General features: G+C 45.3%; 1 protein-coding gene across 1 annotated transcript in view; it reads left to right on the top strand.

Annotated features, from left to right (window-relative positions):
* Positions 1-22,201, top strand: part of LOC119171894 (aminopeptidase N-like) — an 81,208-nt gene extending 59,007 nt beyond the window's left edge. Inside the window, exons 2-20 of the mRNA XM_037422769.2 lie at positions 1,409-1,564; positions 2,841-2,943; positions 3,897-4,017; positions 4,994-5,148; positions 6,453-6,566; positions 7,212-7,346; positions 8,228-8,293; positions 8,421-8,486; positions 9,116-9,273; positions 9,890-9,981; positions 10,854-10,987; positions 12,347-12,402; positions 13,808-13,955; positions 14,563-14,642; positions 15,456-15,569; positions 16,357-16,524; positions 19,775-19,918; positions 20,508-20,589; positions 21,676-22,201. Of these exons, the coding sequence (XP_037278666.2) occupies positions 1,409-1,564; positions 2,841-2,943; positions 3,897-4,017; positions 4,994-5,148; positions 6,453-6,566; positions 7,212-7,346; positions 8,228-8,293; positions 8,421-8,486; positions 9,116-9,273; positions 9,890-9,981; positions 10,854-10,987; positions 12,347-12,402; positions 13,808-13,955; positions 14,563-14,642; positions 15,456-15,569; positions 16,357-16,524; positions 19,775-19,918; positions 20,508-20,589; positions 21,676-21,825 (2,242 nt within the window). The 3' untranslated portion in view covers positions 21,826-22,201. The remainder of the gene's footprint in view (positions 1-1,408; positions 1,565-2,840; positions 2,944-3,896; positions 4,018-4,993; positions 5,149-6,452; positions 6,567-7,211; positions 7,347-8,227; positions 8,294-8,420; positions 8,487-9,115; positions 9,274-9,889; positions 9,982-10,853; positions 10,988-12,346; positions 12,403-13,807; positions 13,956-14,562; positions 14,643-15,455; positions 15,570-16,356; positions 16,525-19,774; positions 19,919-20,507; positions 20,590-21,675) is intronic.
* Positions 22,202-26,433: the final 4,232 nt, after the last annotated feature.

Raw genomic sequence — 26,433 nt, 5'->3', positions numbered from 1 at the left:
TATGTGTAGATGCGAAGCAGTGGGCGGTAACGCTTACACATGCAGTGGCGTTGACGCTTGCGCTCATCACGGCGTTGCGCAGTAGAGAAACCTGGTGAGGTGCAGAGAACGCATGCAGTGATAGACCGATGCTTGCTACTGGAACATGCCAATCACTGCTAATGGGCAATTCAAGACAACAGATTCCGATTGGGCATAAAAACGCATTCCACAGTCCACTTTTAGTTAACGCGCACGCAGAGAATTTTTATTGTTCAACAACGCACAGCAGAAATCTCCCATTGGCACTATACCTTGGAAGCCAAGATCCAGTGGCTCATACACGGGGTGGCCCGTGAATGGTTGTGTAGCGCGAGCAGTAGGTTTTTTAGATGCGAAGCATGAAGGAAAAACTTAGAATGAGTGGACCACCTTCTAACGACGTCAGACGTGACACAACCCTATAGCAGCAACTATAACAGTCAACTACTCATCCATGATGATGCTTATTCGCTTCGCTCGAGACCGTTGTCAGTGCTCTGTGATAATAGAGAGCTTTAGTATAGCAGAAAACAACAAACGCAAGGATATAGCATTAGCGTTAGCGTTGCGTGCACCAAAGTGAGCATGCGCAGAATGCTAAAATAGCCCAAACCCTTGCATACGAACGCTATTTTTTGCATGGCGTTTAACGCTAACGCACGCAAAAGATCCCGCACGTATAGGTAGGATGGCCGTGCCTGTCGAAGCGAGAGCCGTCTACTTCGAATCTTTATAGTCGTTGACCTGCATTGTCAAAGTCCTTCACTTCTAAATACTGGTCGTACTTCATTTATATATGAGCAATGAGGCTTCTCTAGCTGTACACTGTCAATTAAAGAACTACGTTTTTGATATACACACTAGATTTGGGGTGAACAAGTTTTTACAAAAATGTTCACAAGGTTTGCTCATGTTTTCGGCAGCACTCCAGAGATGGCAATGTTGTACTAATTATCCTGTTTTCAAGAGAAGGCGAATGCGGCCACAAGCCAAGTGGAGCCCGGTAAGAGGAGTCTTGAGGAATACTCGATTACGACGTATGTCGAAAGAAAACGATGTGTTTCGGGCCGCCAGACGCAACACTGAACCAAACGTGGCACGGAGACACAGCGATTGTACTTCGGGTTAACTCGATTGAATGGCGCGATTGAGGTTTCTAAAGTGCATATAGTGCTTTGATAACTAGATGGCACCGCAGGTGCTTGCGTTTGCGTTAACGGGAGTGCCTTCCGCTGTACTAAGGGACCACCAGTTGGGAGGCAGAGCGTTTCGTTTTAGCGTTAGCGCTTAGGTGCATGCTGAAGCTAACGTAAGCGTCTTCCGATATGCTAAAACACTCCAATGCTGTCTCAGACGTCGCTCCATACCGGTGTTTCATTCTCCGCAGGTGGCTGGCGACGACACAGTTCCAAGCGACGGACGCCCGCCGGGCGTTTCCTTGTTTCGACGAACCGGCCATGAAGGCCACCTTCGCCGTCACCATCGTTCGACCGACAAACATGAAGGCACTATCCAACATGCCTATCAATACCACCACAAATAGGTGAGACAGATTTCTAGTGGCGCTACAGCAACGAGTCGTACTCTTGTTTCTTATCCAAACACTTCCGGTATAGCACTTACTTCCGGTTCGCCGAATATTTCGGAAAAAAAGATTCTTTTAAACAATGCGAATCGATAGTTCCGGCTGAAGTTGGGAGTTATATCCGATACCTATAATATCGAAGCACTTAGCACTTAAAATGAGAGACAATTAGTTGTCAAGGTAATTAATGAATATTGATTTATTGAGTTCACTTGAAAGATCTTCCGCAGCCTAGCGTCGTTGTGGGACCTGGTGGAGAGGATCTCAAGCATGAGCTTTCTTTTGCGTGGCCTCCGAGATCCGCTTTTTTTATTACGAGAAACACAACGTTAACCTGAGCAGTACACAGGGGCACACGAACGCTTACGTGTGGGTGCCATTAGCCTATACGTCAATGATTACGGTCACTTAATTTTTTTTGTCGCTACTTGTATATCGTTATCCGATTGAATGGCTATAAAAAGTATGTGCAAAAAAAGCTAATAGTAAAGTTTGTAGTCCCAGGGTGAGCTCTTAAGTCTTTGGGGTGTAGGAACATTTTGCACACAACAGTAGGCTTTATAATGATGAGAAGGTCGTGAATCAAAATCTGATATGAGAAGTCAGTAGCGACAGCTATTAAAATATTTGCAATTCCTTCTGTAGTATATTGCAGCCACCATCTTTATTATTTGCACAAAGTTATTGAAAAGCAAGGAAGTTGTATGTGTGTCTACCTGCGGTTCGCTTTTACCGCTTAAAGGTGGGGATGTTATAGTCATCGGACAGCCAAACCCTCCTTTTCACTCGTGAAGGTGCAACAAATATTCAGTGTATGCGTGTGCGCAAATGTTGCAAAAAGGACCCAGTGGCATATCCCGATTTAAAATGAGATGATTTGAGCCTTTTGTATTGAATAAAAACACACTCTTGAGCAACGCCTTTAAAGCCCACAAAGCTAACGTTTAATGATTTTGTTTAGCGGGCTCCCGAAGTGGGGCGCAAGAAATTTACATGCAGGACGTGTTTTGCGAAATAGGGCAAAGCCGAGTCTCGGACTCGCTGTTGTTGAGCTACGATTTCGTGTGACGATTTTGACGCGATTTTGACACGTACGGATAAGTGCTTATCAATACTGATTAGTATGAACTTCTGTAGTGATAGTGAGTAAGCCAATTTTGCTTTCCCGTGTCGTTTGTTGTGCGCATCCATTGATGTCCCACAAATTTTGGACGGCCATCATTTTTTCTCGCAGGCCTAACGGTCTACAGGCGGACGCTTTCCAGACTACTGTGCGTATGTCTACTTACTTGCTGGCGTTCGTGGTGAGCGACTTCGAGTCTCGGGGCGACGACAAGGTCAGTGTCACGTTGCTTCATTCGTGAACCTCACTTTTCATTGTGTGCGTACAGTCATTAGGCTTAGCTAACGCTCCGTAACGTAGCCTGAACTACTAGTTTGATGGCAGCCGCAAAGCGCTGGGCTCTGCTGACGAGATGAAAGCCATGGATAGTGTGTCCGCATGCGTGGGTAACATTTTGGCAACAAGACTGAAAGCTACGCGGCGCTGGCGTAACTCGAAACGTCAAAGCACTGGGGTTTAGGGACCGGGAGGGCAAAATAAACTTTAAGCGGGTAGACTTAACTAGAAGGAGGTTATCTGATTGGTGGCTAAAGTCAAGACACGAGTGTAAATTAAACTCTTCACTGCAAAGTACGAAACTCACTTTTTAAGGAAAAAAAAATATAGTTTTTGGTTCATTAGGTATAACGGCTTGGTGGCGCTAGCCACCGCCCGATCTAAAGGGTACAGCCACATCCATCCATCCATCCATCCATCCATCCATCCATCCATCCATCCATCCATCCATCCATCCATCCATCCATCCATCCATCCATCCATCCATCCATCCATCCATCCATCCATCCATCCATCCATCCATCCATCCATCCATCCGTCCGTCCGTCCGTCCGTCCGTCCGTCCGTTTCGGGACACGCTGCAGGTGTGTTGGAGTTAAGCTTGCTGACGACTGTACATGCTTGCATTAGCCTCAGTGAAATCTGTCAAACACACAATACGTGGACGTTTGCTTCTGTATTCATGCAAGAAGAAGCGTGCATTATATATAAAAAGAAATCGTGCTTACTGGCGCCCACGTGCCGTTTTGTATCTCCAAACTATAGTACTTCTCTGAAAAATATTTTTGCAATTGATACCTGCTTCTTTAGTTGTCTGAAAATGTAATTTATTTTCAACTTTTTTTTCACAATTCACATTTTGTCACGTCACGCTTCATTTTTTTTTTTCAGTTCAGAGTATGGGCCCGGCCAAACGCCATCTCGGCCGTGGACTATTCGTTATCAATCGGTCCGAAGATCTTGGAATTCTACGAAAAGTACTTCTCGGAAAAGTATCCACTCCCAAAGACTGGTGAGTGGTACAGGCTCCGTCTGCAAGCCGCAGAATACGTGTGGACGAAGATTTAGTACTCTGCTCAATCTTTTAATTATTGTTCCTAATTACGCGGTATCTGCTAACGAAGGCTTTCAGCAGAAGCGTATTGACTAAGGAGGGGAAACTAAGTTGTGCACTTGAAACCAGTCCCATAGCCTAAGGGAGGAGGGATGGGGGTGAGGGGGAAGGTGGCCTATAGAGTTTCAGTATTCTCCTCCCGAAGTTTGAGTAGAGGGGGTGTTTTACATTGGAAAAATAATTTTCAAGGCTTTCAACAAGTGTACACCCCCCCCCCCCCGGAAAAATTTTCTAGCTACGGGCCGGCTTAGAACCTTGTGAATCAATCGTTCCGCAAAAGCCGGCAGTGATGACGTGCACCGCCGAAGTGTTTTCTTGTGTTTTGTTCCATACTACAACTCTGTCGGTTCATTACCTTTCATTTACGGCACCGCGACTGCTCGTCTATAAAGTATACGGATCGAAGAATTCGCGGTGGTGAGTACGCCTACACTTGGTCTTGCAACCAAAAAAGAAAAAGCATACTTCTGTGCAGTCGAACCTCTGAATAAATAGATCTTCGCGTGAAACACAATGTAGAACGCGTTATTCGTATCTTTAGGCGCCACTCTTCCGGTATCTTACGGGATCACTGAGTTGCGTTGCCTTCTCCATCTTTAACTGTGTATGATAGTTTGTGGACTGGCACCGTGATGTTTCCAGCTTTGCGACGTGTGTATGATACTTTATCAGTTCGCGCTACAATTCCTACGAAAATCCATGTTCAAGACGCACTGCTTTTCTTCGAGACTGGCAGCCATATACCGTGTAGCTTCGCAGTGTATTTATATCAGGAGAACGTTTGCGGACAAGCATCTAATGACTAGGATGGCAGGCAGCATGCACACGTGCTTACGGCGGCACCGGTGTAATGCCTGTCCTTTTGGGTTTTCAGACATGGTGGCAGTGCCGGACTTTAATGCTGGCGCCATGGAGAATTGGGGACTGGTCACCTTCCGAGAGACGGCCCTGCTCTTCAACCCGAACGAGTCGTCGGCCGGAAACAAGCAGCGCGTCGCCGTCGTCGTGTCACATGAACTCGCACATCAGGTACGCGTGGCCTAACCTAACCTAACCTAACCTAACCTAACCTAACCTAATCTAACCTAACCTAATCTAACCTAACCTAACCTAACCTAACCTAACCTAACCTAACCTAACCTAACCTAACCTAACCTAGTGACACGGTTGTAGGTGGCATAGAAGTCGCATTTGCGGGGACAGCTGTCTGGTGGTGACGGATGCCGATCTCGAAGTGCGTGTTTCTGTGTAATACAGGTGCCGGCAACTATCACAGAAGTGGGATACGTTTCGTTACTTTGATATCAGACATGTGCCTCCTTAGGACCTGCCTAAGGCCGACATCGGCGGCGAATACTTTTGCTGTTTTCTTCAGTATTCTTACCAGTGACAAGTTTACAGTACTCGGATTTTAATGTAGTCACGGCAAACCCACACACTATAAAAAATAGCAGAAGTGGTGGCATCACTGTAGTTACTTTTAATAATTATTAGGGTTTTACGTCCTGAAACCACAATATGATTGAGAAACGCCGTAAAGAAGGGCTCCGGAAATATCGACCATGCGGATTTATTTAACGCGCACCTAAACCTTAGCACACGGACTTCGAGCCTTTCCGCTTTCATCGAAAATGTGGCCACTATACTATGGGTGCGATTTCTGTCATATCACGAAGTTTCGACATGTGTTGGAATAGAAGTTTCATGTTTCGTGGCGTATCAGGTGCAAAAAAAAAAAAAACAGGCGCAGGAAACGCTTCGGTCTACATTATTTCCTATCTCTTAATACAGTCATGCTTTAACAAAGCTTACTATTTGGACCTGTTGATGGTTCATTAGTATGCAGATGACGTTGGGCATTCTGAAAAAATAACCGAGTTATAGAGCTGAGATACAGGCTTGGTGCTAGCGCGTTGTGTGCATCATTCGTTTTACTCTGTCTATATTGTCCGTAATGGGACAGGGTAAATGTGGCCATGTCTTGACCATGAAGCGTTTTAATATGATAACCATAACTTATAATCAATTGTCGTTCGTGTGATTAGCAGATGTGATGAAACATTTCGTCTACGATTTAGATATAGCGTGTTAGCTCACCCGGATCTAGACAAAGTTTTTTTTTCAGTGGGGGGGGGGGGGGAGGACTTGTGGTCGGATGTCGTTGTGGGCTCTGTATGGATATGGTAAAGAAAATCGAAAGAGGGTGTGGTGTGCCACACCCTGGCTACGCCATGGCCTCAAGCTGTTGTACGTAACTTGTTTCGATGAGATACCTATTAAGCTTTGTAATATTTCACGCAACATGTCAATTGTCTTGTCCATTGCTTTTTCAGTGGTTTGGAAACCTAGTTACCATGGAGTGGTGGGACGACCTGTGGCTCAATGAAGGATTCGCCACCTACGTTGAGTACCTGGGCGTGGATTTCGTTCACAAGGACTGGGAGATGGTGAGTGATGCTATTTTTATGCATTGGCACCACGGCCACGAAACACCCCAGTACGGTCGCCGTAGCTCATAGCCGTAGTGCCAATCGAGTCATCAGTTGTGATTAGATTTTTGAATGTAGGCTAAACAAGCCACGTGGGCAGGGGTGTGTTTGTACATATATAGTCCATCGCTGTTGCGTCCTCGCGTTGTGGTATTTTTGACATGGAGCGCTCGTACTACGCTTTATGTTTCTGTGATACTTGTTGGCTATATGCGCACAAACAAAAACTCGACCTATACGCAAGAGGTTTCGCCTGTATGTTTGCGTCGTACGCAAGGGTAGCGCCGCTCCCTCATTCATGCCACGTTGTCGAATTGAAGGAGGCGCGTGTAAGGTCAAAGTGTGCTCATAAACCTTTTGGTACGTTTCTAGCTTGCTAGCGTCAACCGCCGCACCAAACGTGGTCGACATGAGAAAATGTTTCTTAAGGGAGGTAAAGGTGTAAACATGTTTGCTGTTAAAAGCGCCTTCAAAATATCTAGTTTTCACAGAGATCTCTGTGAACTCAAACGTCTAAAACGTCTTGCGCGTAAAAGCTTCAACCGGTATGTGCTTAACAGAAGCCGATGTGGCCACTGAGTGCGTCTCTCTCTCTTTTCTCAGGCACAACAGTTCATCGCCGAAGAACTGCAACCAGTGATGGAGCTAGACTCCCTCAAGTCGTCGCACCCCGTCTCGGTTCCGGTCTACAACCCCGACGAAATTATCGAAAACTTTGACAAGATATCGTACGGGAAGGTATGGAAACTCAACAAACGGCCAACATATGCGCGGACACAAATTTTTGTTCTTTACGATGATACTCCCAGATGCCAGTTTAGCGCAGGATACAGCTTTTTTGCAAGTGGCTTCATAGTCACCGTTCCATTACCAGATATTTTTACGTCGCGCCGATGTGTGGTTTTAGTGGCAATAACTGAATGGTAGCCCCATATGCACACTCATGTGGTGCATACTGCAGCGAGCAACAGCAAAGCCGGATGTCGGCATCAGTGATTAGACGCCTGGGCCCGTTGTTATGTAATGAAGTAACGCTTAGCCAACTGTAAGAACGCGAAGGTGTTTCAAAAAACAGAAGGGTCGTGAAAATATTGCGACTTGTGCAGCAAGCTAACGAGGCTTATTGACAAGTATTCGTGTAACGGATGATTTTCGCGACTTTGCAAAAGTGCTCAAATCCTAGGAACTATACGAGTGTTGAAGATTGGGCGAGTTGGTTCGTCGTACTTGAACTGGTATAGCGCATTACGGGGAAGAAGAAACGGCCGAGCAGACCGACACAAGAGGACAGAGCGCTAACTTTCAACTGTTGGAAGTTGGAAGTTAGCGCTAACTTCCAACTGTTGAGTTGGAAGTTAGCGCTCTGTCCTCTTGTGTCGGTCTGCTCGGCCGTTTCTTCTTCCCTGTAACGCGCTATACCAGTTCAACTAGGTACTACACACTTGCCCGTTATGCATTACGTTTATCATGAATTTGCGAGAAGCGGCCAATAGCCGCGCGACAGTTGTAGACAGTTGTAGCCCTGCAGAGCAGTTCCGGTCTTCTGGAATAAACCCTTCTCCCCGCAAACCGCAATCGCTTCGTCAACATTTGATCTTTTGTTTTCTTCGTCTTTTCAGGGGGCGTCCATAATTCGTATGATGAACTTCTTCCTCACGGAACCGGTCTTCAGGAAAGGTGTCTCGGTAAGATTTCTAGAAATTCGTGCAAATCACGATACGATTTGTTTCTTGACATATTGCGTGTTGGCGCGTAGTGCGTCATATAGTCGCACAGTGACTAAATGTTCGCTCTCTCTCTTTTTTTTTCTAGAACTACCTGAAGAAACGCTCTTTCAGCAATGCCCGGCAGGATGATCTTTGGACGGAGCTCACGATGGTGAGATTTACTCTGTACAATTGGGAAAAGTCAGGTGACAGTAGTGAAGAAAAAAAGATAACCACTGAAACATTTGCAAGACACGATTGATATGGCAGAAAGCCCGATGTATTTGGTGCCCATTGATAGCGTATCTGCATGACCTTGGCGACATGGGTGTGCCGTTTACAAATATGTTGCGTGATTCGCTACACAAGGAGCGAGCTTTATTTATTTATTTCGCAAATATCCGGTGGTGTTTCAAGTAAAAACAAAGCACAAGCTGCCTGGCGTACCAACGAAAAGGCAAAAAAATTTGAGAAGGCGTCGTCCAGCTGCACCCTGTAGCCCAAAATGATACAGTGCTAATGGACAGTGTAATATACGTATAAAAATAAGCATGAGTGACAGTTTGTACATGCAAGTCACTTGTGCATAAGAGAAACCTAATAGATCACAATGTTAGTCCAAGCAGTGACATCAAGAAGTAAATGCATGTGTTTAAAAATTGTCAAAAGGAGCAGGCATGTTCTGCACTTCCTGCTAAAAAAATATTGAGCCATAGAAACGCTTACCGAGGGACCTCATAGTTAAACATTGTAAGAATATATTGTAAGAATATATTGTAAGAAATATTTCATTGGACGCAGGCTCAAAACGAAAGCAACCGCGTGGACGTCAAGACTGTGATGGATTCGTGGACTCTCCAGACGGGCTACCCGGTCATCACCGTAAACAGGTCGTATGAGAGTGGTTCGGCAAACATATCGCAAGAGCGCTTCCTGGTCGACGGCACCAAGGACAACACGTGAGAGGGCATTGTACTTTTATTGTATTTTTTCTTGAAAAATACAGTTGCAACACTTCCTGCTCATTAGTATGCTATAACAACGGTACAGTATTTTGTAACGTTCCGTTTACAGTTTACTTGCTTCTTGTGGGCTAGAATTCCTGTATGAGACGGGTAATACTGTTTTTGCATGGTAGAAACCATCAAGGCGAGAACGGCAGTCATCAGTCAGTTGAATTGGACTGCTATTCTGTTAGCCTTGTAGCAATAATAGTATCAATGACAATATTAGTGTTGATACTGACAAGACCCATAATTTGTAGCGTATACGCGTAAGATACTCGTTAATCAGGGGATTACCTGGATGCAGTGCAAATAGAAAACAAATATTGCTAGTAGATACACCTTTCTAGCACATACTTCCTTTATTTTTTTTACCATAATGTCACTGACAAATTGAATAGTCACAATGAAATTTGTGCAGAGGTTGCATATGTGGTGAAATGTTTTTTTAAATTAAAGACAAAGGTGCTTTTTTGCGCACATCTAAAACTTGTGGATTCAATGGGACAGAACTGTTCGAGCTATATGCTTGCATTATCGGCACATCGTTTCCCGCCTTTTTTTTTATCAGGACGCTGTGGAAAGTACCTTTCACCTACACCGATGCCAGAAGTCCCAACTGGAATGCGACAGAACCCAAGCTGTGGTTTAATAACAAGACAGGTGAGGTTTGAAAGTAGGCAAGCCAGCATCTTCTTTTTTTTTTCAGAAAAATAGAGCGCAAACATGTGGCACATTCACACAGCCATACACCCAGGCACCACGGTGCTCAAACAATTTTTTTAATGAGCAACTAAATAAACCAATAAGTTATTTTATAACCTCTTCTTTTTCCCCACCTCCCCTAACCACAAAATAACAAAACTATCTCATTGTTATGCGGCTATGTCTCATTATTATGAATAGCTAGGTTTCGACGCTTCGCTGTTTAACGCACTATACTATCTGCTACCGCTCACAAGCAGGCAGTTTGAAAGCAATGACTCGATCGGGTTTTCAATCGTGAATATGCGTACTGCTCCAAAGTGGTGTGGATCATGATGGAACCAATACCACTTTCAATATTACAACATTGTAATGGTTTGGTCGCGTCGTCTCGTCGCAAACAAAACATCAAGTCGCGTTTGCCATTTCAGCAATGTTATTGGTAAATTTACCTCACATTTTTTTATTTTTTATTTATTTATTTAATAATACTGTCAACCCTCGCTTGAGGGTCATAACGTTGGTGTCATTGGCTTAGAAAGATGATGGTTTGAAGGGTTGAAACCTCCTCCCTCGATATTTTTATTTTTTTATGTATACCTATTTATGTATACCTATTTCTATGTATACCTATTTATTTTATGCATACCTGTTTATGTACACGCACACTTTCAGACACGCGCGCGAACATGCGCAATGGAAATCAACAAAGTCGGAACCGTCCCACTCCCCCATCCGCCTTGAATGTCTGGCTAGTGTTAGTGTTCATAATTATTTGTGGACTTTGTTCATAAGTGCGAGCTGATCGCTCCAATTTTTTCTTTATGCAGCCGTTATCACGGATCTGCCTACATCAAGATCCGATTGGTTTATTGCGAACGTGCAAGAAGTGGGATTCTACAAGGTCAACTATGACGAGCTGAACTGGAAGCTGCTGATTAAGCAGCTCATGGAAAAACATACGGTATGCGGTAACGTCTGCATTTCACACATCGCGAGGCTGTTTCTCGGTTCGAGGAAGATTTTATTATTTTTTTCATTTACTCACCCGAATGACCGCCTACGACTTACTGAGAAACGTGATTTACATTGGTAGCTAACAAGTAATAATCTGTCTAGTTGATAGCAATAAAAAAAAATCTAACAACAGAAGAAAAAAATGTGCGAGTGCATTTCATGAAATAGTCGCGAAGGGACATGTAGGGAAGGGTGTTTTAACTCCACTAATGTAAAGAGGGTATGAAAGAAGCATGCTGTGTGTACCAATGTTTCCCACAGCGAAAATCTGTACTCTTGCTTCTTTACTCGCCCCCAGTCTACTAACGTATCATTAATTTGCAAGTAGGTTCTAAGAAGTAGTGTTTCTATTCGACACTATACTGTAGATGCACGTTTGTGTCCTTGGTTTTAGACTTAAAAATAAAACTTGTGTGCATTGGCAAATTTTCTCAGGAATTCTGACACCACTGCCTAGCCAAACGTAATGTTTTCGCCAATAACGACGAACCTGTCACTCATGAAACGCATAGTGTGGTCGGATGTCAAGTAGTGGGTTTTGCCCAATTTTCGTGGTGCATGCTCGTCTATAATGAACAGTGACCACGACGTGGCACGCTGACTGATTGATTGATATGTGGGGTTGAACGTCACAAAACCACCATATGGTTATGAGAGACGCCGTAGTGGAGGGCTCCAGAAAGTTCGACCACCTGGGGTTCTTTAACGTGCACCCAAATTTGAGCACACGGGCCTACAACATTTCCGCCTCCATCGGAAATGCAGCCGCCGCAAACTGGATTCGATCCCGTGACCTACGGGTGTGGCACACCGACTAGCCGACAAGCCAAGGACCTGCGGTGTTTCGCCCCTGAAGCTTTACCGCGCGCATCGTGAATGGGGGCGACATGAGATTGTTTCATTCACTCCTAGCATGTGAAAAAGATTTTCAGTAAAGATAAAGCGAAAACGAAGGAAACAGCATTAGTTTGGTGCTTCGTGGAACGTAGTTGGTGGTGATAAAAACTGATTGTTTGACGTGGTAGCATATATATTGTGAGCATGATGATCGATAAATGCAAAATTTCTTATCATATGCCGAACGTGTTCCGTTTCTACAGCCTTTTTTTTTTTCGGCAATACTCTGTTTGTTGTTGTAGCTTCAGAAACTTTGTGATAATTGTTCTCGTCAGTGAGGATTATTGAAGCACCCAGATTGCCAAGAAGCTTCAGTCAGATGTGGCTGTGGACGCAGCATTCCTAACAGCTGGCCGCGAAGGAAAGGGAGGTCGCTCATTTGATTATTTTGTGTATGTGTGTGTTTCAGGACATTCACGTCATTAACAGGGCTCAACTACTGGACGACATTCTGGATCTGGCAAGGTGCGTTGCTTTAAGCAGGGCTAGTCCGCTGCTTCATTGTATGTGTTGTTTCGGTGATACTGCTAACCGCCGTGCACCTCTAACACTCTGGGCGTGTAGCTGATGACCATCTACAGGCATAATCATTAATACTGTAGTCGCCCATTATCAATATTAGTTGCTCATTTCTCATAGCTGGCTGCGTAATATACCGTACATGAAGTCTCATTCGCAAATATTTTCGCGTCCATGGATCTTTCCGAAGTACTAGTGGGGCTGCGAACCTGGCAAGCAGCGTTTTTTTTTTCTTTTTTTCATTAACCCCACTGTCTGCACTTTGTACGGAGAGAGAATAGATTTCATTTTATTTGTTTTGAGTTATCTCTTATCTTTATACCCGAAGGCCGTTAAAATTCTCGTAAATTCGTAAAACAGCTTGTAGATATTTTGACAAATAATATTCGCGATTCGGGATCTCGTTATGGCACTGCACCTCTTCGAGCGGCCGTAAAATTTTCTGCATTCACTGCGTAAAATGGAGCTCGTGTGACGTATCCTGCCGACGCAGGAAATGGGAAGCCCATGGCATCGTAATATAGTTTTTTTTTCTGTCTGTGGAGCTCTAGACCGCACCTATTATCTGAGAACTGAAAGTGAGTCTTTTTCGGCACACTGCATTGTTTTTCGGCTGCCGGAGTTTAAGGATAACACTATATTATCGAATTTTTACGCATACACAGTGACAAATTGCACTCTTAAAATTATTTTAAGACTGCATGCTGATGAGAAAAAGTGTGACGGGTTAGCACAGGAAGTTGCAGTTTAATTACACAATGTTCGTATTCTATTCAATTTGTTATAACAATAGCGACGTTGCATCAGTGCTAATTTTTACGTCAGGCACATAATTGTCAAAGTGATTGGCGTAGAGGTCACGTAGCACTCGGCGCAGAAAAAAAAAATTGTGCAACGTGGTACAACGATGTATTGTTTGCATGTCTTCAGCTCCATTATACTTGTTTCGTAGTAATAGTCATGAAAGGGCACATAGTTGTCTCACAAGTTTCATGTTGCTTATGTAGCATTCTTTTTTGAATGAACAAGATTTCAAAATGATCAGCGATTCCCTCTCGCCTTGTATCTTTATCGGCGTCACTCACGTTCTCAGTGGGTTTTTGCGAAATTGTACGTGGCTTTCCGGCCATGTTGGTTCATTATAAGCAATAAATGAAACTCATGTTTTAGGTGAGGGTCACTTGGTCTTGCTGGTTTAATTGATTTTGTTATCATGCAATCATTCTCTGGCTTGTTAACTTTAGTCGGTGCCTTTTTTGTTTTTTTTTCACTGTATTTTTTATTTGCCTCTGAGAGCGATGGGCTTGTCTTGATCTCGAAGCCATTCTTGTGCCACGCTTCTATGTCGCAGGGCTGGCACCGTCGACTATGGCTTGGCTCTGGACGCGACGCAATACCTGGCAAAGGAAGAGTCGTACATCGCCTGGAGCCCCATCGCCTGGAATCTAAATTTCATCAGCCGCATGCTGGAAACTACTGAAGTTTACGGAAAGTGGAAGGTCGGTGCGGCGATATTTTAACCGATTTTACACTTAATGATCCGCAATTCACGCGCTTAAGTGAGCCTTGTGTGTGTGTGTGTGTGTGTGTGTGTGTGTGTGTGTGTGTGTGTGTGTGTGTGTGTGTGTGTGTGTGTGTGTGTGTGTGTGTGTTTGTGTGTTTGTTTGTGTGTTTGTTTTCTTGGACGGTCGGAAAAAAAGTTACGAAGGCTAGGTGGTGTTTAAACTTAGCCACCTAGCACGAACAAAGGAATGATGACGTTGATTTTCTTGAAAATAAGTCCAATTTCAACAGCATATACTAAATTGGGGTGCTTGCTTAAAACTCGCTGTTTCTTAATTTGCTTCATAAATCGGCTCGATGGGTTTTAGTGTGCTACTTCTTAGTTAGTGTGCTACTTCTTAACTTGAATGTTTAGAGAAAATCTTTTCACGCCAATTGAAGTACGCTGCTTTTCCTTAAATTATGTCGTCGTGTTGGCGTTCGCCTAACTTGCTGCAGTGAAGCGAAGTTTTAGCCACAAAACTTACGACGTGTGCATGTAGATCAGAACGTTTCAGTAAATGTCATGGCATGCTCTTTTTTCTTTTTTTTATTATCTTACAGAAATACATGCTCAGCCTTGTGAAGCCGAACTACGACCGCCTCACGTGGAACGAGGAAGAAGGAGAATCCATCCTCACTACGTGAGACTCGTTTCTGGTTGCTTTATTTTCCGCTTATACGCCTGCACGACGTAACCCTCTTGGTAGTCACTGCCTGGATTTTGGCAGTCACCGAAATGCTCTTCGTTCTGTTCATCTCACTCTGAATCTCATAAAATTTATGGGTGCCATAATGCAAGTTACCGCAGTGTATTTAGCGTGCGATTTTGTTTCCTTTTCAATGGAGCAGTCTCGTACAGCATAATTTCGCTATTTCGGTGTAGTCCGCGGCATGCACCGTCTAACAGCATGAACAGTATGAGGAATACGTATACATTGGAGGCCGAATCCTACTCTACACCAGCAGATTAAGTTTGAAGTATCAAAGGCCTGTTTTGTAGCTAACATGAAATTCTTGGTCACATATAGCACTTTCAGTATCTTTTATCCGCAGCCGGCGTCGAGAATTGGCGGGACCTATTGAATATGTACGAGAAACCCCTAAATAAACACTGCGATCATCTGCAAAATGAACCTGAAATTCAATTTCAATAAATTGTGTATGAGGCGAACATTAAATTTGTGTTGCCTTGGATTATAAGTGCAACACTTCACGCGGAACGAAAGGTGATATTTCAGTACAACGTCTTCTTTGACGTTATGTCACCGCTTCACCGCTATAGCTGCCATCACCCTCGCTGAAAAACGACCTCACCGTTGAATGGCGGCAATTCAACAGCCCCTCTATTAAGAATGGCGCGAATATCGAGAGTCGGACGGATTGGGCTGCCTCTTTTGTCTGGGATAAGTGTTCACTGCATCGCACCACAGACCACACCACTTCCGCTTCCGCAGGTTCCTGCGCAGCGAGATGTACGCGACGGCGTGCGAGTTGGACCACGAGGACTGCGTCAAGGAGGCGCTCAACTACTTCCGCACCTGGAAGGAGAGCAAGGCGGAGAAAAGCCCGTGAGTGTTTTGTGCCGGTTATATCACTTGGTTTCGGCGCGAATACTCATTTCACAAGGATTGTCTGCTCGGCAAATCAACATGTCATGAATCGATTGATTGATTGATCGATTGGTTGATTGATTGATTGATTGATTGATTGATAAGTTCTTCGAAGCTACAAATAAGTTATAAATGCACTTCTGTGTACGGTGACTACAGAGAGGACTTCATGTAAGGAACGCACAAATAACAAACTATACCTAATAGCACTACTAAATTGTTTCAAATGCGGCGGTTGATCTCTGCTTCCAATGGCATCTTTTGCCACAATAGAACAAGTTGTGGACGTATCGTAAACACGGCCCAGCCGTGGTTCTCGTGGATAAGGTACTCGGCTGCTGACCCGCAGGTCGAGGGTTTGAATCCCGGCTGCGGCGGCTGCATTTCCAATGGAGGCGGAAATGTTGTAGGCCCGTGTGCTCAGATTTTGGTGCACGTTAAAGAACCCCATGCAGGTGATCGAAATTTCCGGAGCCCTCCACTAAGGCGTCTCTCATAACCATGTGGTGGTTTTGGGACGTTAAACCCCACATATCAATCAATCATCAATATCGTAAAGACGGGATTTTCTATTGGTGGGCGTTGGCGCAGATGACCGCAGTCCGTTTCTTGGAAGCAGATATGTGCGTACAACGCTCAAGGGGCGCGTTGCGATTGCAGGGCACATCGTGGCTATTTCTTGGGAGTGCTAACCCGCTTGCCTACCGATGACTGAATTGTTGTTGTGTTTCAACTCTTGTCGCAGCATCAAACCCAACTTCCGCTCCTTTGTGTACTGCACGGCGATCGCGAACGGCAACTACGATGACTGGCTGTTCATGTGGGACATGTACAACAAGACCTCCGTGGCCTCGGAGAAAGTGAAGCAGCTGCAAAGCTTGGCCTGTTCCAGGGAACCATGGGTCCTCAACAGGTGTGTGTCTTCTCTGTCAGCATTGGAGCATGGTCCACCAGGGCTGCTATAGACTCTCAGGCTGCGCTCCAGGTGAAAAAGACGCGCTGACTGCGGAACCAGCGGGAATTTTTACTCCGCAGTCTTGGCCCGCAGCCACAGCTGGCAGTCGATGCATTTTTCACAATATACCGGCGTCACATGGTGTAAGGCTGATCGCGATAAATGAGGATAGGCTTAAAGCTTTTTAAGAGTGATTGGCTCTCTTTTGCAGCTTGCGTGAAAGAGCCAATCACGATAAAGAAATTCAATCCAGATCAGGCTGAATCGCGATTAGAAGTGACCGTGTGACCGCAGTGCAATCCAGCAATTCCTAAGCTCATTCGTGTCTGTTTACTTACTGATGTAATCATGTAACGGATATATGCCGACTTTGCAATCATCGTTATCGTAACCATTTATAGCTTAAGTTCTGCATTCAACTCGAACAGTTGGATGCCTAAGACTTGAAGTTTAGCGAACAGCACTAAGGAGTTGCTTGAATTCATTCGGCCACGTTTTTCTTTCTTTCTTTCTTTTATTTCTACGTACTCTAACCCTGTTGGGTTGGCTATAAAAGTTTGTATGCAGTGCCCAAGTTACTGACAGGGGTCGTGAAACTGTCGCTCCTCAACCGACACCGCATAACCGCCGGCAGCCACACGCACTGACTAGGTGACGTTTTAGGTGACGTCAGCGCAAGAAAAGTAGGCCTCCGTGAATGATTATCGTGGCAAAGTGTCTCCATGCAGGCCTAAGGATTGAGCGCAGTGAGATGAACTGCAGCTAACGCCGGGAGGTTAACCGGAAAGCAAGTATCGGGTTCGCCACCCTTCACTGGTGATGGGGTAAAGATGCAAACGGAAAAGTAAGAAAAATAGGAATGAGAGAGGGAGGGAACGATTGTGACACACACTGGAATGGCACAATCGTTCGACCGAGGCGGGTCGCTTGCAGCAACTTAAACAGCGCTTTCGTCATCACCTATTCAGTGTGTGAGGCTGCCGGTGGTTCTGCGCTGCTGTTTTAGGAGCGACCTTTTGACGACCCCTTTAATTAACCATACCGAATTGCTTTCTTGTTTTTTTTTTCACAAGCTGTTGCGATCTCGTGCACACTTGGTTCCCACGATTCCTCTGCTGTGCAAAATGGCACCAACCCCAAGAGCGTGCACTTTGGCAAGCTCCTTAGTACAACTGGCGTAAAAAGGTGTCGGGATAACGTTATCGTGATAACCGTTATCACGCGTGCGTATAGTGACTGAAAGGTAAAAGCCGTAATGCTGTGTAATATCTTTGCTGATTTGATTGCTCAGTTTTGGCCTTATCGGGCGATCAACATTTATAGCAATAACACGGTAACTGAAAACGTTATATGCATAAATGTTACCACAATAACTCTGCCTTGCTGACACGTACAGTGACGCTGCCGACCACGTTGTTATATGTATAGTCGAGCATGCTCCCGTGCCCAAAGCACTGCTATATTTTCCTTACAAATATATAGATAGGCCAATTTGCGGTGTTTACCTTTTTGAATGAATTTTCCTGCCATTCGCAGCAGTACGTGATAATAAATGGGCCCGGTTTTCGCAAAAGCGCTGATCGTATAACCAGTAGTGTGGCTCTGCATGTGATGTGGGGACAACAACAATAACAAAAAAAAACACATGACTGACTCACGAAAGTCATGGTTATGCGTCCTTCGGTCCGCATCTGTTATCGCTTCGCCGGCTGCTCTGCGATTGCCGACCAATTATAGTGAAGATGAAACAATTCTTCGTAGTGTGCAGTTGACGCAGATCGTATACCGCTGGTCTGTTGCTTGAGCGAAATCGAGTCATTCGCATGTGGGCTTTCGAGCCCTCTTCTTTCGAGAGCAAAACTTAACCCTGATTTTTCCTTCCGGTCAGATCGCAGTTAAAAATACGTCTCTACGAAAGAAGCGCCAGAGGAAAAAAATCTTCGGGCAGCATTTGCTTCGCGGTGGGGTGTCAGAAACAACAGTCGCCCTGACTCGCCGGGGGCTATTGGGTTTCCCAGAAGAAACTCGGCGCGTTCCATTAAACTTGCGGTGGCCCACTCGCCCATATTTCACGCGGTGGAAATGTTTTAAGAAAACAAATTCGCGCCTTTATCCAGTGCCCCTTCCCTCCTACCTCGCCGCTTCCTAGGCAACACGAGGACGGTGCCTCGATGGTGCGAAAGGTAAGCCGTCCTCGCATTTAGAGCCGAAAGCTGTTTGCACCTGCATTCCCTTTCACCGAAGAGAATGAAAGCAGTGAATCTGCGATCAAAAAACATTTTAAAAGGCGGAAAGCTGTTCTGCAAATTGCAGGAGCGAGTTTCCCCCCGAATTAACGTGGAGGTACAGGTGATCAGGCTAACGAGGTTTGGGAAATAACTTAGAGGCGTTTTATTCATAGCATGAACGAATGTACGCGTTATCGACCGCGAATGGTTGGAAGGCGTGTCTAAGTTGAAAGCCACTGGCTCGTTCCGCAATGCCGCTTTTTTTTTCTCTCGTTTTGTGGCACTTTGCGCGCTGCGCCTGAAACCTGTCACCGTATTGCGAGTTGCATGTAGAAAAATGCGTTTTTAATTACAGGTGTGCATATATACGTACACTTGGAGCACGGAAGCCGCTGAATGAAGGCTTATCAAATGTCGTGTCTAAGTTAAGCGCATTGTTTAGTGTAGGTCGTGACACGAGTACCTGGCGAGTGGCGTAGGGTTGGAAGGCGTGTCTAAGTTGAAAGCCACTGGCTCGTTCCGCAATGCCGCTTTTTTTTTCTCTCGTTTTGTGGCACTTTGCGCGCTGCGCCTGAAACCTGTCACCGTATTGCGAGTTGCATGTAGAAAAATGCGTTTTTAATTACAGGTGTGCATATATACGTACACTTGGAGCACGGAAGCCGCTGAATGAAGGCTTATCACATGTCGTATTCAAGTTAAGCGCATTGTTTAGTATAGGTCGTGACACGAGTAGCTGGCGAGTGGCGTGGGGTACCCGCAATTTCCAGCACTTTTGACAAGAGAGCATTTTGCGAGTTCTGCCCGTGCAAGTCCAAATATGTTCGCTGTGGTCACTTTCGAACAAACTGTCACTTCGCGGCAAGAGTATAGCGATTTTGTGATTGTTAACGTGTAATTTACTATTGCTAATATGAGAAAGAAATGTCTAGCGTCCCTCTAACAGCTTTAACGAGTAATGACGCTGTGTCTTCTCTCAGTTTCCTGATGAAGACGATCACGCCTGACTCCGGCGTTCGCCGGCAGGACGGCGGGGCGGTCATCAGCGCAGTCGCTTCCACTGTCTTCGGTCGCAGCCTCCTCTTCAACTTCTTGCTCGAGAACTGGGAAGCCATCTACAAGACGTAAGTGGCTTGTGAAACTATAGTAACGCCCAAAACGTGGCGACCACGTGACAAATATGTGCATTCTAGATTAGATCATTATAATCGTCACGGAACTCTTCCGAGAGAAGCAGTAATGGCGGTATTACAGTAAGTTCTTCACGCATGTGCATTCTACATGCTCAGCAACCAGGGTGCGGGCGTGCCCAATGCCGTAAGCTGACAATCTCTGTTTAGAACATTGCGTGGTGCGACCACCATTACCAACGGCCTTCAATATCGCGCAATGATTACACGGGCGCTTACTGTGTGGCTTGATCGCCTGCACAGTGTTTGTGTCGGCTCATATCTTGTTGCATATAGCGTATATTTAAAAATTGGTGTGCATACTAAGCATGTATGTATACCTAACGCAGAAGCACGTGATACGGCCTAAAATTGCAGTGATCAGGTAACTCTCTCAAAAGATAAAAGGAAATGTGCGGATCTGCATGATCGGAAGTTAACAGAGCAATGGTCGAAAAGTTAACAAAGCAATTAATGGTCGAAACGGCAATCGCCACAATATGTGTCCTTTTTTTCTTTCTTCTTCTTCTTTCCGTTGCTGCAGCTATTCCGCCGGTGCATTCTCTCTTCCTCGCATCTTCGGTGCAGCCAGTGGCTCGATACATTCACGCTTCCAGCTGGAGATGGTAAGTCTCTTTTCTCCAAGTGCATACATCACAAAAGTAGTGACTGGTAACTGGCTCGATACATTCACGCTTCCAGCTGAAGATGGTAAGTCTCTTTTCTCCAAGTGCATACATCACAAAAGTAGAGACTGGTAAGGGTATACTTTCAAGGTGTACACCTTAAAGCTGTTACCATGTGTATAACTCGGAGAACGGCTAACACACCTCCATGTTTTATTTTTAAGAAATCGTCCTACACTTTCTGGGATTGCGCAGAACTGGCATGTGACTGATTTAATGTACGTGATATAAAGGAATTATTGTTATTACTTGCGGTTCGTACGTGATATACAAGAATTTAGCAGTGTGCGTCTGTAGTTTCGAGTCGTTTCGAACTATTCTTGTTACTTGCGGTTTGTTTTATTTATTCACTTAGATAGGTTTCTTAACATGACACGCAGGTGATCATATCGCTCTGTATCTTTATACGGAACCTCACGGCAACGCCGACGTCGACGGCAAAAATGCATTTGGACTGTTCATATAATTACTATCACTATGTAATCTTCAAAATCGTTTCTACGATTCAAGTCGTACTTGAAGAGTTAATAGCATGCGCTGAGATGCGCTTTTCATCATCACTATGTGGTTCTTTCTTTCTCGTGCTCTGAGGAACGCCGACGAAATGGTAAATAGTTTGTGGCATTGTACTGTTACGTTGCACTTTTAGAACCCAGTTTACAGAGCGTTCTCTTCGTACTATATGTTATACGACGAGCTCTATTCAGACTTCGTTAATATATCCAGCGCCAGTAACGGTACAATTTTTCACTTACGGAACGTAAAAGAGAACTTGACCAATGCTAATGTGTGAGACGTTGGAGAACAGTGGTTGCATTCATAGGCGTACGCTTAAGGGGGGCAGGCGCAGGGGGAAGAGAGGGGGGCGAAAAGTCAACCCCATACATTGGCATGATATAGATGGGGTTTGACAAACCCTCCCCCCCCCCCCCCCCCCCGTAGGGCAACCCTGCGCACGCTTATAGTTGAATTCTGGTTTCGCCATATACACCGGCTGTTTTTATTTGTTTTTTCACCCTCCTGTAGCTCGGCGTGTTCTACGAGAAGCACAAGGCGAGTGTGTCGGCGGTGGGCCGGACCTACAAGCAGACCGTCGAGAAGGCCGAGTCCAACATTCGCTGGAAGGAGAAGAACTACGCCCGGATACGGGACTGGCTGAACGAGAAAATAAAGTAGCCGCCCAGCCTCGCTTAGGCATCCTAGGTTATACCAAATTGATAAAACTGAGATGCGCTTTCTTTTTTTTTCTTCATTTGATGCCGTAGACATCCATTCGTCCGGCCGAATTGTATGCAGCTAAACGGAGTTCTTATATTGAAGACTGTCTGCTGCCCTTCAGTCCTCTGTACATTACTTGAATTGCCCCGCGAAAAATTATTACGGTTGCGTTCCTCGGTTCTGGTTTGCAGTTGAGGATTGGGCCGGGTGCGTTGAGTGATTGTGCACATTGTTCCGCAAGTAGTGCTGCCTGAACGCTCCTCGTATTTTCCTTTTTTTTTCCCTCTGTGCGCATGCTGACCAATAAAAAACACGGCCTTGTGATTGTCCTGCACTTGATGAAAAAAAAGTGTTTTAATCTGATTTTATTCCCGCTGATTATGCTCTGTAAGCTGTTAACGCATTTTATTGCACTTTTTATTATTTGTGCGTTACGTATACGTGTCATTTCGATAGTGCCGATTGGAGTTTTTTTTTTTTTTTTACCCATGTGGAGGGGCAAGTACGTGCTGCGACTTATTGCACTTGTTTTCAGGCCCTTACAATTTTCTTGAAACGCTGCCTCGAATCAAAGTGGATGGTTGTAGCTGTTTCGGATAGACTTGCTGTAAATGTCACTTCATGGTTCCTCCCCTTTGGTTTAAACTAAGGTCAAGTGACAGTCGCGGGTGACGTATTAGTAGCCTCATGGTCAAGGACGGCTCCAGGATTTTCTTACTGGGGGGTGGGGGAGGGGGGGGCATTGACGACTAGCAGGTTTCGTCAGGGGAGCACGTAGACCGAGCAGCTGTGCGTTGTGTTTAGACTCTGGTCTGTTTTTTTTTGGGGGGGGGGGGGCGCAGGGAGAAGGAGCAAATGGGGGCAGGCGAAAACTTTTAGGGGGCTCCAGTACCCTCGTGTCCCCTCCCCCTCTGGGCTGCTCGTGGTGGTCGGAATGGCTGCACGAGGTGCAATCGCATCATTGTCACTTGTGTTTGCATATGTGTTTTGTTTTTGACAACATGGTTACACTTTTTTTTCACACTTCGACGGTATTTCTTAGCACAGCACTTCGCTTGTTGATGATAATTTTATTTTAGAATTGATGTAAGCACACTGTATGCATATTCAGGTGTACGCTTGTATTTTTATTGCGGAGCTACAATACACAAGTTCTGTTTTCGCCGAGTTGTTGCAAGTTTTCCAGTCCGTGGTATGCACCATTGTTTATCTTTTTTTTAAAAAGATAGTAAATCATTGACCCGTCTTAGAAAAGGTTGTCAGGTTTGCATGAATATGTATGTATACTTTAAAACATTGCGCGTGGTATGCGAATGAATGCGCCACAAGCTTCCCGATGGCAGTCGTGCTTTTTCTCTGGCGACAAAGTTGTACAAAAGTTGTGTAATATAACTGGCTTGCGTGTTCTTGGCGTAAGCTGAATGAATGCTGCGCGATTAACTACAACCGGGCACCAGTGTGAAAACGCGCGCAGTGCTACTCCGTTTCATTAGTGTCGGCGCACATCTTCTTGCAAATGCCTTGCAGTTAACATGAACTACGCCATACCGGGTTACTGCGCAGTTTCGGATTAGCAGGCTCGGATAACGATGGCATCTTTGCACTGGTGTTGCTTCTGCCAGGTTCTCGGTGACAGCAATCACGTTTTGTGCAAGCCATTCCTAGGTTCCACTCTGCACGCACTATGCTTGTAAATCCTATGTATTGTTTAATTCATAGTTGTTTTGAGTGTGTATAATTCCTTAAGCTACGAAATATACATCTCGAACCACTACACATATCGCTGTTGGATAAAGAATTTTGAGTGCACCGACTTTCGTGATTTTACCTCTGCTCTTGAGTGTACTTTATTGAATAGACTTGTTGATTCGTGGTACTTTCACGGCTTCGGCGGCGAAAGACGAGAACGAAAGTGAGTCATATTTCACCTACAGGGGTCGCTACTTGTCATCTGTATCATCCCACATTTTTGTCCTGTAAACTTATTGTAAATAAAGGCGATGAGCGTACATAATCTCGTGATTTCGATCATGTACTTTTCGATCGCGTACTTTTCGATGCGCGATAAATCAGACATGAACTGAAACATAAGACGTCTAACGGTTGGTGCTAGGACCTGACAAGTTTTTTTTTTTTTCTGGTTATACCTTCAAAAATTGGGAGGCTGACCGAGGGGGGGGGGGGGGGGTGGAAATTTGCCGGGACATGTGGACCTCCTCTCTGGATCTATAATCAGGGGAGCCTACTCATACAGAGGGGAATAAGAATGAGATGGAGTACTTGCAGTATACACACGAACTTGTGACGGTCAACTCGACTGTCATTTTCGTTAAACCGGAAAGAGTACAACCATTTATGGTGTTTTGCAAGTGCTAACTTTAAGGTAGAAACGTGGACGATGAAAAGATGAGAACGTATACCGATACCCGATGGTCATTTAGAGTTGGAATGGGTGCCAAGAGATGGAGCGTAGACCAGGTCGGCAAATGGTTATGCAGAGCGACGAATTTAAGAAATTCACCGGCATCAAATGAGTTCTTACTAACAGCGCTCCTCTTTATCCCTTACCTTGTCCTGTGTCTCACTTACTTTTTACATGCTACGTTATCAGTGATGGCTTACTGCGACACGGCTCGATGTTTCGAGATCACTGCGAAAAGGACTTCAGCACAGACAGGCCGACGATGATATGATGATGCATGGCAGGCCCGTATCCAGCAATTTTTTTTTTTCGGCGAGAGCCTACTTGTGGACGATTTTGACTAGTTTAGAAAAACGCATATTTTTTACTTATTTTGGACACCCCCACCCCCCTAATGGTATGGTAGTTTTTGGACGTTAAACCCCACATGTCGATCATTATTTCAGACACCCCCTTTCATTTGAATCTCGAGAGGGGTGCAGAACATGGTAGGCGCTGAATACACAAGTAGGCGTCAAAGTAAGGCACGTTTATTTTGCGATCAAATTGGCGCTCCAGGACGTCATGTGCAGCATTCTTTTTTTTTTCTATTTTGTAGAGACATTTGTCGTACAGCCAACATGTTGTGCGGCTTTGGGTTTGGTGACCGTTTTCTGTCTACCGACTCTTTGAAACGGTAAAGTGACCTGGTTACAATTTAAAGGAACTGTAAAGAGAAAAGTTTTTCACTGTATTTTGCGAACAACCAAGTTACAATATCACAATGCCGCAAACACCGCTCGGAAGTCCCTTGGTAACCGAGAAAACGAACGAAAAGAAAAGGCAGGTATGGCGACACCGCCTTGAAACTGTCGCGCCAAACAGCGTGACGTCATGGATTTTGGCGGCCTTTACGAGGCTAGAGCACGAGGCCGCACGTAGTTCCTCACAACAAAAATGAAGTGCGTTGCCCTTACAGTCGGCCTTATAGACTTAATATACTAAATTTCTAGACGTTAGACTCTGCCCAGGTGGCGCTGCGAAAAACGCTGCCACCAGCGCTCTCATCGCCGCGGTGGCCGTAATCGGGTAGTGCAAAGAGACCCGTCCGCAAACTAGCGCGCATAGGTGCTCCTCTATTTCTTTTTTTTTCGTTAGTGTTGAGGCGTGGTTTCCTGAAAATCAAGAACCTGGCAAGCTTGTGTCCGTCCAACATCGCTTCAGAAAAGTGGGAAGCTCATCAAAGCGAACTGCGGTACGTACAATGCAAAAGATCCGGTAACACGGTCACGGTAAGTATGCGGTAGCATGGTAACGTAAGAAGCACGGTAACGTACAAACTAAACGCCCCCAATGCCGGTCATGATTAAACTGAAGTCGGCGCGGGCACCGCGCCATTGTGCACGTAAAGTTGGCTTCGCCGTGTAAATTTGAACATTTGGCGTCACTTTGAACCACGTGACAGCACTCGCCGAATAGTGGCGTGAGCGGCGGAAGGAAAAGGTATAGACGTCAAGCCACGTGCGTCAAGATCTGCTCAGGCGTCGCTGCGTAAAACGCTACCATCAGCGCCCCCATCGCCGCGCCGGCCATAAATGGGTAGTGCACAGAGAGCCGTCCGCAAGCGAACGTGCACAGGCCCTCCTCATTCGTAGGTGTTGAGGCGCGGTTTTCAGAAAATCAAGGACCTGGCAAGCTTCTTCCTTCAGTCCAACCTCGCTTCATAAAAGTAGGAAGCTCACCAGAACGAAAAGCGGGCACAATGCAAACTATGTTTCATTTATTTCGGCGTGCTGCAACTGGCAAGTTAAGTGCAAGAGAGCATCGCAAGAGAGGCAAGCACTCCAACGGGCCGGGCGTTTTATAGCGCCTAAATGCGTTAAACTTGGGCGCACACATGATGCCAAAGCGATGAAGTGCATACATGAGCAACCTGTGCGGTCAGTGGTGCGATGCTCGCTTTATCCGGCACGAATGGCTTTGGTGACTTTCGCTTTGCAGTTGCATTCTCCATCGATTTCTCGCTTCCTGTGCAGTGAACTGTTTTATTACGCACGCTCGAATGCCCTGTTGACGGTTGTCTTCCGTTCTCCCGTTTGTATATACTGCAAATGGAGATACACGCGTGTCGACACTTTCAGTGTACAACAAAAGGCAAAACCGAT

Source organism: Rhipicephalus microplus, chromosome 4, assembly GCF_043290135.1.
Source record: "Rhipicephalus microplus isolate Deutch F79 chromosome 4, USDA_Rmic, whole genome shotgun sequence".
Lineage (NCBI taxonomy): Eukaryota > Metazoa > Arthropoda > Arachnida > Ixodida > Ixodidae > Rhipicephalus > Rhipicephalus microplus.
This window is presented reverse-complemented; position numbering and strand designations above follow the sequence as displayed.